Source organism: Sprattus sprattus, assembly GCF_963457725.1.
Source record: "Sprattus sprattus genome assembly, chromosome: 11".
NCBI lineage: Eukaryota > Metazoa > Chordata > Actinopteri > Clupeiformes > Clupeidae > Sprattus > Sprattus sprattus.
The window spans coordinates 14,577,990-14,595,489 of record NC_137909.1 but is presented as its reverse complement, the minus strand read 5'-3'; the positions used below and the strand labels follow the sequence as shown (position 1 = coordinate 14,595,489).

General features: G+C 45.7%; 1 protein-coding gene across 1 annotated transcript in view; it reads left to right on the top strand.

The window, feature by feature from the left end:
• The window catches only part of camk2b2 (calcium/calmodulin-dependent protein kinase (CaM kinase) II beta 2), a 61,407-nt gene that overhangs the window by 34,159 nt on the left and 9,748 nt on the right, over nt 1-17,500 (top strand). The window contains exons 9-15 of the mRNA XM_080847671.1: nt 675-769; nt 1,520-1,642; nt 2,135-2,218; nt 2,758-2,800; nt 5,349-5,485; nt 13,239-13,271; nt 15,552-15,620. Coding sequence (XP_080703797.1) covers nt 675-769; nt 1,520-1,642; nt 2,135-2,218; nt 2,758-2,800; nt 5,349-5,485; nt 13,239-13,271; nt 15,552-15,620 — 584 coding nt within the window. The remainder of the gene's footprint in view (nt 1-674; nt 770-1,519; nt 1,643-2,134; nt 2,219-2,757; nt 2,801-5,348; nt 5,486-13,238; nt 13,272-15,551; nt 15,621-17,500) is intronic.

The following is a 17,500-nucleotide window of genomic DNA, read 5'->3' as shown; positions in this document are numbered from 1 at the left end:
TAAACTTATTTCAGTACCACTAAATACTGCCTGGTCCACTACACCATGTACTGCACAGTCCAGCCCGAGCAGGGTTCGTCCATGCTACTGCAGATCATTCCAGGCTCCTCAGTGTTCATATTTTATGGTTTAATTCCGATGCATGTTTATAATACCAGTTGAGCTTTCATTGGGTAAGGCTGGCTTCTTTTAAATTCAGTTCAAACATGTGGAATTAAATACTGCTTTCAGCAATTTAGTGACAGCAGATTCATCCTCGGTGTTGACTGATTTCTGTTCTCTTGATTAAAATGAATCTCAAATACATTCACCAGTACACAATACCATCTCCAATTAGCATCAGGGAGGTGGTGTTGTTTAACCCAATGCTCTTGGAAAATGTGTGTTTTTTTTTGTGTGTGTGTATGCTTTTATTCTCAGCTGGTTAGGGTGCTGACCGGCTTACATGCTCATATAAAATTAAGCACAAATAAGTTTTTGTGTTAAATTACATAAAATACTGCTGCTGTATATATAAATATCAGTAATGTTGCGGATAACTCACTAGTGCATACGGTAAGAATGGCGCAGATAGATACATTTAAGAAGATGGTAGATAGAAGTAAACTAATCTAAGTAGCTAAAAGATTTTGATGGCACTGATGAAATGTGTTGTATTGTGGTTGTGAGTTTAGGAGTGATTCTGTACATCCTGCTGGTCGGCTACCCCCCTTTCTGGGATGAAGACCAACACAAACTCTACCAGCAGATCAAAGCTGGAGCGTATGATGTAAGCACCGCAGTGTGTGTGTGTGTGTGTGTGTGGAGGATGTGCGTTTGCCCGTAAAACTTTATTGAACAGATGTTTGATTATTGCTGATGTAGTTATTTTTGTTCCACATATCTGCACAGTTCAGTGTTTTTGCCTGGTGAAATGTATTTGGGGGGAAAAAAGCGTCTTTAATGCAAGTCACAATATCCAACTGCTTCCCTTAAGACAGCGTGGGTAGAAAATAAATTTTATCCAATCATGCTTCATTCTTTGTGAAGATTAAGTCTTTGCTCCGCCCTCCAAAGCTATCATTGTGATTAGCTTAGCTAATGAAATTGTTCTATTTCTATGACGACGGCATAATTGCAAACATCGGCTCTCTGGGTTAGTTTGATATAATGTGACTGTAAATGCCAGCGGTGTAAGTAGCCTCATGTACTTGACTGGGGCTGTTCTGTTTGCCCAAACAAAGTTTTCCTGATGCAGCCTACTTTTTGGATATTATCTATTCATGGTGAATTTAGTTGCCCGCCCTACAAATGCCAAACCCACGATGACATCCTGTTAACAGTCAAACTGATTTGAGTTGTCATTCTTTTGTCAACCTCGCTGTACATTATATAGGCTACAATACATTTGCGTGGATGGAAATGAATTTCCATGCTATCTTTGTGTGTGTGTGTTTGTGTGAGTTTTTGTGTGTGTACATGCATGCGTGTATGTGTATTACATGACGTGGCGGTGTGCCCTCTCTGCCCTCTCTTGCAGTTCCCGTCTCCTGAGTGGGACACTGTCACTCCTGAAGCCAAGAACCTCATCAACCAGATGCTCACCATCAACCCTGCCAAGAGAATCACTGCCCAGGAGGCCCTCAAACACCCATGGGTCTGCGTAAGTGTCCCACACACAAACACACACACACACACACACACACACACACAAATGCACACACACACACATACACAATCACATATGCTCAAACACTGTGGGTCTGCATAAGTGTCTGAACCTACAAGAGCACATTTGCAGACCTATGCATCCAACCCATCCAACCCATCCATACATCCATACCCACACACACGTACACACAGACACACACACACAAACCTATGCATCCAACACATCCATACATACACACACAAACACACACACACACATACACACAATATTAGGGATGGGAATCGAGAACCGGTTTTGGTTGAAAACCAGTCCCCAGTGGATCGATTCCTTGGAATCATTAGCCAAAGTCCGATTCCGCTATGACGTCACATCCACACGGCCTCCAATTCAACACATCCAGACATACAGTGTTCATCCACCCAAACAACTCACGTCTCACATCAACTCGATCTCAACAACATATGATGTGCTTCTCCCCTGCAGCAACGCTCCACAGTGGCCTCCATGATGCACAGACAGGAGACCGTAGAGTGCCTGAAGAAGTTCAACGCCCGCAGAAAACTCAAGGTGGGTACAGCCTGAATCCCCCACAGCCCAGCATTAGATTGACACCCACAGTCACCAGTCAGAGAGAAGCATTCATGAAGCTCCACCCTGCACACAGGGAGAGCCTGGCGCCTCAAAGAGCACATAAAACTAGACCCCAGGAACAGCATTATCGTGCTGAATGAATTGGGGAATCTTTGAGTCTGATAACACGCATTGGGCCCCAATTTCATTGATGGGCAGCGAGCCATTCAACTGCGCCACACGTGAACAAAAGCTTATTTAATAGCTTGGCAAAATAATTTAATTCCATGACAAAGATTCCAAGCACAAACCTGGGTGGGTCTGCACAATGCTCCCACACGCCACTGACACATTGTAGATGGATCTTTAAATGATCACCAAATGATCTAAAAAGATATTGCTCATCTTAATTGCAGCAGTACAGACAATGTAAAAACGATCAAACATGAGATCTTCATTTATAAGAAAATCATTTTTCTTTAAGGCTGATGAGAAAATGGTCATCACGTTATTGTTGTGTGTTTTGTTCTCTACAGGGAGCTATCCTGACCACCATGCTGGTGTCGCGAAACTTCTCTGGTGAGTTAACACGTCCACCACATCCTCTGAGAACGCCTCAGTCTCTTTCTCAGGTTCACTCACCCCCTTGGCAGCTCAGTCTCTCTCTCAGGTTCACTCACCCCCTTGGCAGCTCAGTCTCTCTCTCAGGTTCACTCACCCCCTTGGCAGCTCAGTCTCTCTCTCAGGTTTACTCACCCCCTTGGCAGCTCACAATCTCACTTCCTTTGAGAGTGGGTGGGCTGCTGCAAAATTTCTTTTTTTTTAACCGCAGGTAACGTCTTTTAAACATTTTATTTCTAAATGAATTACACTTCTCTACCGTAGCATGAAAATACTGAGGTGATGGCCTTTATTGACAGCCATTCCTACCTTCCATGATGTTTCATTAGGTTATAATGATCTAATAATTAGTAATTACTAAAAGTAGTAAAAAAGGGATAATGAGGGATATTCACATGGCATGTATAGGTATTTAATATGATTAAAAACAACATAACATAGAGCACTCAGTTCTGGGATTAGTAGTGGTAGGTTGGCCTTAGCTACAGCCTCAGTCAGAGGGGACGGGACCCTTGGAGACAGAAGAGAGAACACTTTGTTCACACACAGACACACACAAACACAGACACACGCAAACGCACATGACACACACACACACACACACACACACACACACACACACACACACACACACACACACACACACACACACACACACACACACACAGATAAACACACAAACAGACAAACACACTTACATATGAGGGCTGCATAATGGCCTGGCCTCTAATTGAAGGTTTCGCAAGGTTGTGGTGTGCCAGTGTGTGTGTGTCTTATGTCTGTGTGTGTGTGTGTGTGTGTGATAACTGGCATATATAATAGCATGTGATTTATGTCTGCTGTAATGAAGCATCTGCGTTGTGTGTCTGTTCTCACTCTCTTTCCCACACATGCACACACACACACACACACGTCCACACACTCACCCTCATGCCCAAGAGTTAAACAGCAGGGTTGTGGGCGGCAGCGACAGTGACTGTGTGCTCTGAGAGGTTTAAAGAGCAGCCTATCTCTCTACCCTTGACCTCCCCTTTCTCTCCAGTTCTCCTCTCCTCTCCTCCTCTCTTCTCCTCTTCTCATCTCCTCTCCTCTCTTCCTCTCCTCTCAACTCTCCAGTCATCCCCTTACTCCTCTTCTCTCCTTTCCTTTCCTCTCTTCCTCATCTCCTTTTCTCCCCTCTCTCTCTCTCTCTCCCTCTCTCCCTGACTCTCTCTCTCCCTATTTCTTTCTCTCGCTCTCTCTCTCTCCCTCCCACTTTCTCTAGCTCTCGTTCCTCTTATCGTCCTTCCCTTCTTGTGGGTGCTCTCATTACTATAATCATCTCTGATTATGAGTGTGTGTGTGTGTGTGTGTCTTTGCAAAGGGTGTGTTGGCGTGTCACTCAACCCCCACTGTCACACACAGAGACACACGTACACTCACAGTGAGACAAACACACGCATCACAGGTGCACACACACACACACACACACACACACACACACACACACACACACACACACACACACACACACACACACACACACACACACACACACACACACACACAGAGGAAGAGAGACTAACAAATACACACATGCACACACAGACTGACACCCCCACCATGCCCACGAACATACACACACACACAGAAGTACACACACACACATACATTAATTGTATAAGGGTCTGGGGGATGGGTGGCACTCACACCTACCTTGCTCTCTCATACACCCTCCACCCCACCCCCCCACCCCCCGCCCCTGTTGGCATCACTGGGGGAGGCAGGGGCGGGTAGTGGTAATACCACTGTGCCCGCCTGTGATATGCAGATCATGTGGGGAGAGCACAGGCTTCGTTACGGGAGGAAGAGCTTCTGGTGTCTCCATCCATGCCATCCTGCTGGCCCACACCACCAGGAGAGGAAGTCATTATGAGATTAGAGACAGACAGAGGATTTGCTTTCGCACATACTTGATATTTCCTGTCTTCCTTTCTCATTATCTTGTACTGTTCTCTCTCTGTCTCTCTCTCTGCAAAGAATAGGTTGCGTTGTGTTGCTTTGAGATCTGTTCTGTTTGCAGATGAGTTGCGTTAATCTGCCCTCTTCCAGACTAACAGATTGCTCTTCTCTTCTCTTCTCCTCTCTTCTCCTATTTTCTCCTCTCTTCTTTTCTCCTCTCCTCTCCCTTCGTCTCTTCCATTCTCTGCTCACCTCTCCTTCTCTCCCCATCTGATTTTTACTCGATCCTTTGCTCTTTTTTACACTTTCTTTCCTGCTCTCTCACTTTCTCTTCTCTTTGTTTTCCTACCCTCATTCTCTTTTACCACCCCATCTGATCCACTGCGGCTGTTGGTGTGTGTGTGTGTGTGTGTGTGTGTGTGTGTGTATGTGTGTGTGTGTATGTGTGCGTGTTTTTGTGCATATGTATGTGTATTTGTGTGTGTGTGTGTGTGTGTATGTGTGTGTATGTATGTGCATGTGTATTTGTGTGTGTGTGTGTGCAATGTATACATGACTCCCGCAGTGGGCCGACAATCTACGGCTCCTGCTTCGGTGACTGCAGCAGCGGCAGCTGCAGTAGCAGCAGCCGGAACCACTGCTGGTTTGGTGGAACAAGGTAGCCAAACCCTCCTACGGAGCCCCCCCCCCCCCCCACCCCCTGTCTGTCCTACTCTGGTTCTCTCTCAGTCCATCTCCATCTTTCTGTACATTTCACTCTCTCTCACTCTGCCCTCTTCAATCTCAATACCCTTCTTTCTGACACTCCATCACTATCCATGTATTCTCCCATTCTCCAGTTCTGTCCTTTTTCATTCTCTCCCCATCTCCATGTTTGTTTCTCTCTTCTCTCTTTCTATCAGGCTCCTGCCAATCATCCCATTTCACTTAATTTAATTTCTCTCTCTTCCGCTCTCCCATTCTCTCTCTCACCCTTCTCCCCTGTTTAGCATGTGTGTGTATGCGCATGTGCCTGTGATGACAGACTCCCGTGCCTCTCCAAGATCTCTCTCCTCCTCCTCTCTCCTCCTCCTCTCTCTCTCCTCCTCCTCTCTCTGTTCTCCTCCTCTCTGTGTTCTTCTCCTCCTCTCTCCTCCTCCTCTCTCTGTTCTCCTCCTCTCTCCTCCTCCTCCTCTCTCTGTTCTCCTCTCTCTCTCCTCCTCTCTCCTCCTCTCCTCCTTCTCTCCTGTTTCTCCTGGACTGAGCCTGAATGCCAGCTGCACGCCTCCTCACCCTCTCATCCTGTCTTTGAGAGTGTATGTTTGTCTGTCATTGTGTGTTTGATTGTGTGTGTGTGTGTGTGTGTGTGTGTGTGTGTGTGTGTGTGTGTGTGTGTGTGTGTGTGTGTGTGTGTGTGTGTGAAGGTCTGTCTCTGTGTCTTTCTCTCTCCCGCTTTTGTTTCATTGGTCTCTCTCGGAGTCCTGGTCTGTATTGTCTGATTGTCTGATGTGTACGTCACTCTCTCACACTCACTTCCTGTCTGTCTGCAATGTCTCCCTCTCTTGCTCACTTCCTGTCTGTCTGTCTGTCTGTCCTAGAAAAAAGCCCCCCAAAAAGCTATCTCTCTCTGTCTCTCTACTTTGCCCCATCTTTCTTTCTCTCCCCATTTGTAACGGACTCCCCCCTCTTTGTATGTTTTGCATGTTTGTCCTCTTTTTCCTCTACATGTTCTTAAGTCATCACCTCCTTTCCTCTCCTCCCCCCCTCCTTTCTCTCTCTCTCTCTCTCTCTCTCTCTCTCTCTCTGCCTCTGTCAGGTTAATCTTGACAGTAGGGTTTGTCTCTGGTCTCCTCCTGTCCCTTCCTGCGTGCACGGAGGCTGGTCCTGCCTGCCTGCATTGTGTTTGCACTCTTGCATGTGCTCCTAATAGGAGAGTGTGTGACTGATGGCGCCTGCATGACCCAAAACCGCATCACTGTATGAGCCATATGTGTGTAGCAGGAAATGGGCTTGGGTGCCAAGGAATGATGGGAGAATGCACTGCTAGGTGCCTTCCTGCTGTTAGTGTGTGTACCTCTTGTGTTTGCTATTTGGTGAGTCGTCACTTTTTGATGAATGCATGCGGGGTAACTTTTCCTCTACGCTAGAGGACTTTATTGGCTGAATGCAGAATTTATTTTAGGGCTGAATGCAGATGTTAACACAGTCAGTAATTCTGGGAACTACCCATTGCTCAACAGTCCATTGTCCTTGCCTGAATCTGTTTCATTGAAAAAGAAATGGTGCTGCCTGCCTACCTCTAAATTGCATTATCAAGTTCCTGAAAGGATTCTAAGTATTACCTGCTGATTTATTCCATGTGATGCAAGCTGTTTCAATGCGGTTCCAGTCACTGACTTAGGGAAGTCTGTCACTTGCATTTAAACCACTCTCATCCCTCCAGGAACCCTGGAGAAACCTAGAGCTTTGTTGCAGTCCCTAATATCACCAAAAATGATAGAAATAAGTGCACCACCAATATTGAGCTCAAATGTGCAGCAAATTACAGAAATGTTCCCCCTTCCCCTGCATGTATTTGAAATGAATGGAATCTGAGAACATAATCTGTTGCCATGGTAACCCCTAGGTGTCAGTCAAACCCACTCCAGTGGCCAGCCATACAGATAGCAGCATGTTCGGGGCCTTGTACTATTCAGGCCCTGATGTGGGTTTGACATGCGCCTGGTGTGGCCATGATCTTACCCAGAACCTGAGCTCCCTACTGCCTCTCTTATCCTCTTTCCTACTGTCTGAAAGCAAAGGAATAACAGCCCCCTCTCTCTCTTCTTAAACCTCTCCCTCTTAATCTCTTCTTCTCTTTTATTCTCTCCTTACTTTCACTCGCTCTCCCTCCCTCGCTTCTTACAAAAATGTGCCAAGGTAAGGAGACCTCTTCACTGCTCTCTCTCTCTCTCTCTCTATCTCTCTCTCTCTCTTTATCCCTATCTTTACTGTGTCTTCCCTTTTCCTCCGTTTCTCTCTCTCAGCTATTCTATTTCTTAAGCTCTTTTATTAAGTCTCTCTCTTTCTCTCTTGCTCTGCTCCCTTATCTTATACAGTATTTCTGAATTTCTCTCTCTCTTTCTCTTATTACAAATTCTAGTTATAATCTAGTGCCATAGACCAATAATACATTGTATCTAACCCACCCATAGTATGCCTGGTAGTGCCCATCCCTTAAAGCAACTGGCATCTGATGTTAAGCTGATATCCTTGACCTTTCCTATTCCTATGTATCCATGCGTCAAACACATCAGCTCTGCTTGTCAACGAACCGCTAATCTGCATCAAACAACAGATACAAACACATGCCTTTGGGTTTAAGATCATTTATACGTTTTGTACTTTTTGAATAAAAAGAGTTTTATAACTGTTCACATGTGCAAAATCTGGATCTGTAGTGTTCTCCTGTTTAAAAGCGTCTCCCATTACTGCATGTTTCACACTCTTTCACAAGAACATCTGAAATAGTGACATGACGTGTATGTCACTGTCAGTCAAGGTGACGGTCAAGGAAAATATATACAGATGTGTGTGTGTGTGGGTGGGTGCATACATGTGTGTGTGTGGGTGCATCTGTGGGTGTGGAACTCATCACTCAGGAGGGATCACTGGTGGGTAATCTGTGATTTAGCCTACCTGCCTGGGCAGCTTTAATTTCTCTCTCTCCCTCTAAGCCTCATCACATTACACGCACACACACACACACACACACACACACACACACACACACACACACACACACACACGCCGCTCCATTTTTATCCCCCCCTGCCAAAAGGGCTAACCCCCCCTTCCCCATGCCCATCCTCATCGTGCTCATACACTGAGGCTGCTGGGTAATGGACGGGCTGGCTGCTGGCAGGTGTGTGGTCCTGTGTGTGCTCCCCAGCCGTGAGCGTATCCTGACACTGAGCTCTCTCTGTGGGGGACTGTGTTGGTGGTGGTGTGTGGAGTGTGTGTGTGTGTCCTGAGCCTGAGCGTCTCCATGGCGTCTCTGCACCTGATTGAGCGTATGTCTCTCTCCCCTCCACAGCAGCCAGTCAAGGTAAGCACAGCCACTGAGTGCCTCCCTCCTTCTCCCTGTGTCTCTCTCACTCCTTCTCTCTCTCTTTTTTCTGCTTCATCCTTTCTCCTACTCTCTTTTGCTCTCCAAGTCCATCAGACCTTAGTCCACTCCCTGCATGCCTGTCTTTTCTCTCTCACTCTCACTCTCTCTCTCTCTCTCTCTCTCTCTCTCTCTCTCTCTCTCTATCTTTCTCCCTAAGCCCATCATGCCTTCCTCTCTTACTTTCTCTTCTTCTCTCTCTTTCCTCCTATCTCTCTTTCAGCCCTTCCTTGTTATCCCCTTCTTAAAGCCTGTCTGTGTTTGTGAGCTCTTGCAGCCATGCCAAGCTATGACTGTGTATCTTACAGCTTTTAAGGCAGCTTCTCTCTGTGTGTTTAGTGTACGTTAAGAGGGTTCTGTGTGTGTGTGGGTGTGGCTTCGTCTATGTAGGGGTAGAAGGGTCTCTCTAAAGGGAATAAAAAGTAGGAAGTAGTGCTCTCTGAACTAGTCATATCAGGTTCAAAATACTTTAAAATGTCCTCTCCCGTCGACTAAACTACCTTCAGTTTTTTCAAAAAATGTTTTAGTATTGCAGGTAGGGTTCCCTAAACCTGTTTCACTGTCTGTCCAAATGCCAAGTCAAAGATTAAGCGATCAACAACACCCATCGACTTGAGTGGCAACTCCCCAGAAAGATTAAAAGATGAATTTGGATGTCAAAGTAATTCATATTTTGCCTATTATCCCCAGTTTCCCACCTGATGGGTCCTTAGGATGATCGAAAATACTAAACCGAAATCAAATTATCTTTGTTCAATTTGAGTGATGCCTTTCATGGTGAGAGATATGTGGTGCACTCTCACCTAGGCAAATGAGTCTTCAGTGTGAGTGTGTGTGTGTGTGTGTGTGTGTGTGTGTGTGTGTGTGTGTGTGTGTGTGTGTGTGTGTGTGTGTGTGTGTGTGTGTGAGTATGTGTGTGGTGTGTGTTTCTGTGTGAGTATGTGTGTCAGACCTGTTTGGTGGGGTGTGTGAGTGTGTGTGTATGTGTGTGTGAGTGTGACGGTGTGGGTGTTTTTTGTGTGAGTATGTGTGTGGTGTGAGTGGGTGTATGTGTGGTGTATGTGTGTCTGTGTGTGTGTTTTTTTATGTGTGGTTGTGTGTGCGAAGCTTGTCTTTTGCGTTGGTATGCAGGAGCAGATGTTGCCTGGGCGACTACAGGCACCCCTGTAAATCCCCTCAGACAGAGAGAGAGGGAGAAGAGGGAAGAGTGAGAGAGAGAGAAAGAGAGAGAGAGGAGAAAGATGGGGGGGGGGGGGGGGGGGAGTTTTGTCCTGTCTGTATCCAGTCTCCCTGAGCCACAGGTCTGAAACAACAGCCTCTCTTCTCCACATGTGATTGGATCCCGTCTAATCTAGAGTCTAATCCCCTCCGTCAGTCATGGCTCTCTCCCTGACACACACACACATACCTACACACACACACTAATTTATGCACACATGCACAGGCAGAACACCATGCACACTTGCACACACACACACACACACACACACACACACACACACACACACACACACACACACACACACACACAGGGAGGATGCTGGGCAGACGATTAATCATAGTTTATGTAATCTGTGGCTAGGCGCTCCTGATGAGAGTGAAAGAGTGAGAGAGTGAAATAATGACAGAATGAGAGACTGAAAGAATGAGAGAGTGAAAGAGTGAGAGAGTGAAAGACCCGTTCTAACAGGAGAAGGTGCAGCAGGTCCAGCTCCTGTCAGTAAAGCTGAACATCCAGAGCTCACTGGGGTTGATGAGAACATGCAGTGTAGTATAATACCATATATGATGCAATTTATAAAGAGAGACTGGAAATGAATTAAACAATCTGTCTCTCTCACCTTCACATCCCTCTCCTTTCCATCTCTGTTATTCTCTCTCACCCTGTCTGTTTTCTTTTCATCTAATACCTCCATTCCTCCCTCTGTCTTTCCTTCGCTTCGCTCTCCTCTTTTCATCTCTCAGTTCTCCTTCCTCTGGCTCCGCCCACACCTCTTTCTCTCCCCTCCTCTCTCTTTCTCCATCCATCTCTCTCTCTCTGTCTCTCTCTCTCTCCATCCGCCCTCCCTCTAGTTGCATGTTGTTCAGCGTAGTTTGACGCCCACATTCCTCTTTGCTGCAGTTTCGGCCCTCTCTGGGTTTCTCCCTCAGCTGATCCAGAGTGCCTTTAACGCACAAACACTCACAAACACCTCACTCTCTCACTATCTCTCTCACCCTTTCTCTCACACTCTCTCTCTGCACATCTTTGTCTTTCTCCCTGTCTAACTGCCTCTCTCTGCTCATCTATTTTAGTCCAAAAACCCAACACCATTCCCTCTCTCTTATTCCTTCTTTCTCTCTTTATTTCTGAACACCAATTTCATCACAGCCCAGCAGCTTGCTCTGTCTCTTTCTTGCTCCACATCAATTTAGTCCAACACCCCGCTCCCCACACACATAAACACACCTATGCCGCAGCACTCCTAGGACCTAGTACCTTTGCACATGATTCAGTGTGACACATCCACAGTGATTAGGTCCGCTTTCATCACTCGCTGTACCCTTGCCCAGGCAGGTCTGCCTTTACATTGATTTCATCCAGTTCACTAACACTCATTACCTAAACATCCATACCAAGGGCAGCTGCAGCAGGTCAGCACCAGGATCAGGGTTGAGTCCATCCCAGGGGGACGTGCTGTTGAAGCCCAGTGCTCGGGCTCGTTAGGAGTGCTGATGATTGCTGATCATTCACAGATGAATTAACCCATTTAAATGTTAACTATAGGTCTATAGAAGACCTGTGCATACCGTGATGATTATCTGCTCATCATCTTCTATGTAGTTGATTCAAAGCTCTTAGAGCACACGGTCTTATGACAACAAAGGAACTCAATTCACAAGAAATTATTAAATGTACATTGTCTGAGTCTGTGTGTAGTGTAGCATGTTTGTACGTGTGTGTGTGTGTGTGTAGTCTAGTGTGTGTGTGCGTGTGTGTGTGTGTGTGTGTGTGTGTGTGTGTGTGTGTGTGTGTGTGTGTGTGTGTGTCTTCTCGGTGGGGTGATCTACCCTGCGGGGATCTCTGCCTGGCTCCTGGAATAGCTGTGGGTTGGAGCGCTGGGAACGGAGGGACAAAAATAGATACTTTCACTGCGCCTCACTCATTGCTTAGCAACCGGCTCCCCTCTCCAGCCCGCACACCTGCCTGATGCACTTCTACATCCTCACACCGTCAGGGAAACTCCTCTTCTGTCCTCAAGCGCTAATGGTTCCACACACTGTCAGGGTTCTCTCCTCTTCTGTCCTCAGGTGCTCATGGTTCTTGCTCCATCCTCACACTCTCCCTTCCTCTATCTTCTTCCGTTTTTACATACTCTCCCTCTTTATATCCTCAAACACACTCTCTCATCTATCCTCACACTTTCTTATCTGTCCTCACACTCTCATCTATCCTCACACACACTCTATCATTCTGTACTCACACACACTCTCATCTATCTTCACACACAAACTCTCATCTATTCTCAGACACACTCTCTCATCTATCCGCACACACACTCTATCATTCTGTACTCACACACACTCTCATCTATCTTCACACACAAACTCTCATCTATTCTCAGACACACTCTCTCATCTATCCGCACACACACTCTATCATTCTGTATTCACACAAACTCTCGTCATCGATCCACACACACACACTCTCATTCTGTCCTCACACTCTCTCTTCAGCCAACTTCACCAGCCAAGGATTCTCAGTTACATTTTCACATTCTCACATTCTCGGCTTCTCACTCCGGTATCTTCCCAGGGTTCAAGGCCACGGACAGAATGTAATAGCTATAGGTGACAGCGATTTCAGTAAACCTATACATAGGATGGGTCCATGGAAGTGTTTGGTCAGTGTTCAGACATTCAGTGGCTTAGGGTCATTCATCACTAGCTGTTCCGCTGCTGCCATGCTAACGGTCTGCGCAGGCTCTGATCTGACCTTCCACACTAATTTACTTTTCCACCTTAGAGGACTACAGTTAATCTCTTTCCACTTCTTTTGCTCTCTTTTTTTCTCTCTGGCCATCCTCTTTTCCGCAAGTTGAATTTCCCTCAGCTATTTTCTTTTTTTCCGGCTCCATCCAGTGACATTCATGTCATGCTGTGTCATAATCATCATGTCTGTTGTCAGAATCATTTCTGTGACCTCACCATATAAGCACGCAAGGCTGTAATTCACTGACATCTATCGTCATCATCATCATCATCATCATCATCATCATGTGTTTGACATTTGACCTTTGACCTGTCTCTTCTCCATCCCATTCTCATGTACTCATCACTGCCATCCAGAAACGGAAGTCCAGCTCCACGATTCAGTACATGGTGAGAACGTCCTTCAAGGGTCATTAAAGCGCCCTTCAAACGCCCTTGAAAACTCAACTTTTCTTTACTTGTACCTGTTTTATCACGTGTTCTCCTCTTCTCCCACCGTTGTTCTTGATTGTCTGAGACTTTCTCGTCTTCATTACTCTCTCTTTATCTCCTACTTGACACCATGGGGCTTTCAATCAACTCAGAATCTGTCTTCACACTAAACTTGGTCCTACTGCAGGTCAGGGTCTGTAAACCAGAGACAGTTGAATTGAGATGATTTACAGCTAAAATGCTAGATAAATACACAGTTTGATTATTGAGTGATTGAGTGATTGAGTGAGTGAGTGAATGAGTGTGAGTGTGTGTCTGTGTGTGTGCACCTATGTAGAGTGTATGAGTGTGTACGTGTGTTTGTGTGACGGACCGAGCCTTGGGTTACCGTCAACAATGTGTGTTTGGCCCAAAAAGCTCAGACAGAGTGAGGGTTCAAAAAGATATGTTTTAATATGCTTCAAAATATCCTGGAGAATGGCTAAGCCTCTCAATTAGCAGAGGACAAAAATCAACAGTCTCCAGGAAGATCACCTGTAGAGCCTCTAAATGTAGTAGAGGACAACATGCAGCAGTACAATTATACATTATAAATACCTGCTAAGCCTCACCTAAAGAGAGGACAAAAATCAGCAGTCAACATAGATGCACATACCTGACAACAATACAAGACCAACCCAACTAGACAGAACATTGAACATATATACATAGCAGCCAGCACCATTTCTACACACAGGGCTAGACACAAAAAACAAACTCTACACAATGACAAGACAGACCCTGAGACATTAACATAGTATTTCCTCACTATCATAAAACAAAGAAATAACCATGTAGTAAATAAATAATGTTTCACAGGTTTGTAAAAAACACCTTATCCAAGTGGTATGGGCCAGACCAATTTTAGTGTCCCCTAAGCCAGTCTAGGCAATTAGCTGTGTTATAAGGCAGGAACAAAATAAATGTTCTGGGTTTCCGGTGGTGCTTCTTCATGACGGACCGACCAACCAAAAATGGGGCAGGAGTGTGCAGGAGTGTGCAGTTCTTGTGCGGTCGCACCACGACCGCCACAGTGTGTTTGTGGGTATGATGTATGTGTGCATATTGAGTGATGAAATAATTGTAGCCCTTGTGTCTGTCCTTTCCGCTTTCTCAGTCATAGATAAGTTCTTCTGTCCTAGTCAGTCCATGAATCTGGACCGGGTCGGCCCTGATCAGAATGGGCCCAAAAGTGTGCCGCTGTCTGTCTGTGTTGATGTTAAGTCAGCTGTGAAATTGTACTGTGGTCTAGCGCTGTCCTGGTTGCTAGTTAGTGAATGTTCAGGCTTGGGCATTGACTTGCTGCTTCTGTGTGTGTGTATACATGCATATTTGTGTGGGTGTGTTGGTGTGTTTATCAGTTGTGTTGAACTGATGTGTCGGAGTTTATTTTTTTGGTATTTCTATAATGTACTGCTGGGGTTTTGATCATTTTCTAGGGAGTGGTTGTTCCATGCTTGCCTAGAGCAGTCTAGAGAATCTCTCTGTTAGTATTTGTCTCTCAAGTGAATTGGCAAATTAATTTGGACTCTTTCTGGCTGTCCAGTCAGATGTGATGTCCAAAGTGAAAGAATTAACATGTCTCAGTATGATCATCTGTGAAGTTAAACTTTATCAGTCTGACCTGTCTGACACATTTCCACATATTACATGGTGTTTTCAGCCCACTATGTCTGTGTGAGTAGCTGACACTGTTTATTTAACTACCCAGAATGCATGTGGAGCGTGTAGTGCTGGCATTAGCCAGCTCTCTCAGTAAACTCCCAAGACTCTCAGGCTGATTTGCTTCCATAGAGTGTGACCAGTGAGTGTTACAGAAAGCACCAATATCTCAGTGCACAAAACTGAACAGCCTGATGAGCCATTCAGCATTAATTTATTAAGGTTGGGTTTTTTTCTGATAAGGGGACAAAGGAGCTGAAACACAAAATCATCAGCAAGTCTAGCGGGGAATCTGACGGGTCTGTGTTTTGCTGTGTGTGCTTGTGCTGGTAGGATAAGAAAACACAGCACTTCCCACAACACACACACACACACACACACACACACACTCACTCACCTGCACACAAACACATACTCATAGAAACACACACATACAACTCAGCCCTGACAGTGACTGTGTGTACTTGTGTTTGTGCCGTCTGTGTGTGGCCTCTCTATGGTCCTGTGTGTTAACACAATGTTGTGTTTCTGCACAGCCCCCAGTCAAACAGCGTGAAAAACAGCATAGTCACCAGCCCCAAAGGAAACGTCCCTACACCCGCTCTGGTATTTACCCACTTTTCTCTTTCTGTCTGTCTCTGTCTGTCTGTCTGTCTGTCTCTCTCTTTCTCTCTCATTCTCTCTCTCTCTCTCTGTCTGTCTGCTCCTCTCTCTCTCTGTCTCTATCTCTTTCTCTCTCCTCTCTGTCTGTCTGTCCCTTTCTCTCTGTCTCTCTATTTCTCTTTCTCTCTGTCTGTCTGTATCTTTCTGTCTTAGCTTGCTTTTTACAGTAATTTGTGTCGTCCTTCTGTCTCTGCCCCTCCCCCATGCCCCCCCTGCTTGGTTGTATCCAAGTGTCCACCGCCCATACATCACCTTTTTAGGACACCCTGTTCTAGGATATATGTGTGTGTGGTTCTCTCGTGTGTGTATGTGTATGTGTATGTGTGTGTGTTTTTTGTATGTGTTGGTGTCTCTGACATGTCTGAGTTCTGGAACTGCTGCTCTCCACACATCTGTTTTGCCAACCTGTGTGTGTGAGTGTGTGTTTGTGCGTATATTTGTGTCTGTGTGTGTGTGTGTGTGTGTGTGTGTGTGTGTGTGTGTGTGTGTGTGTGTGTTCATAGCCATTCATGTTGTAACTGATGTGGACTGAACATATTGGCTTAATAGATCGAGTCTGCCTGGTGTTATGGAAGTGCACTCACAAATGTGGTGTGGGTCTTAATGCATTTGTATTTCAGAAATATTTAAGGCTTATGTGTGTGTGTTTGTTTTGTGTGTTAGTGAATGTCTCATCCATCTCTGCTGGTTGACTGTTACAAGCTGATAACACAGTATCTCATGGGGGGGGGTATCCTCACACTTCAGTCTGTCTGTGGATATACATTTGTGTGTGTGTGTGTGTGTGTGTATGTGTGTGTGTGTGTGTGTGTGTGTGTGTCTGTCTGTCTGTTTATTATAATTGTGTGTTGACATACTGGAAGGGTTGTTGCCATTTCTCCCTGTGGTCTCAGTTCAGTCTCATCTGAACTAAGTGCTGGTCGTGCTGTCTGTGTGTATTGTGTACCCAGGTTCCCCTGTCTGTCCCTGAACTCCTCAGTGGAGTCACGGTGATGGGGAATCAATGACCCTTAGCATGAATGCTAACAGCTCCACCAGGATGTTCTGTCTGTAACTAAGACACCCCACACACACACACACACACACACACACACACACACACACACACATGACTATCTAACCCATAAAGATGACACATTAGGCATTGCATTGGGCTGTTCACACTCTTTTCTCTCTCTCACTGTGATGAACAGCACCCAAGCAAAGCCACCAGGTTACCTGTAGGGCAATGAAGGAGGTAAACCGACTCCCCCTGCTGCTGTCTGTAGTTGTGACGAGTATCTCTCTTCCCCCCCCCCCCCCCCCCCCCCCCCCCCCCCCCCCCAGATTAGGATCTTTCAGTACACTGGGATTGGGAATAGCCACCTTCACTTCTTCTTAGAATATGTAGGTTTTGTGTTTAATGCACCGCCGTCTTTAGCATTTATTCTTTCTCTTCGATCCTGAGTTCTTAATACAGATGATAACATGTTGACCTTCATAGTTGATAATCATTGAACATTTATATCAAAGTTGATCTTTACAAATAAAACGTATACGACATGATGGGTTTTTAGATCTCACTGAAGTCTATTGACTCTGCTTTCGGCATCAAAGACAGACTTGTTACAAACGTTTCTCAGTGGAAACAGCCCTTTCAGTGAAAACAGCCCTTTTACGGCAAATATCAGCTCTGCCTCATCACTCTCCTCAATGTACTCCACTTCAAAGCCGTTGGCAGCCATTGCTGAAGGGTGTGTGTGTGTGTGTGTTTTTGTGTGTGCGTCTGAGCATGTGTGTTTTTTTATTCTCCAGACCATTAGCTCAGGCAGCGGGAGTCTTAA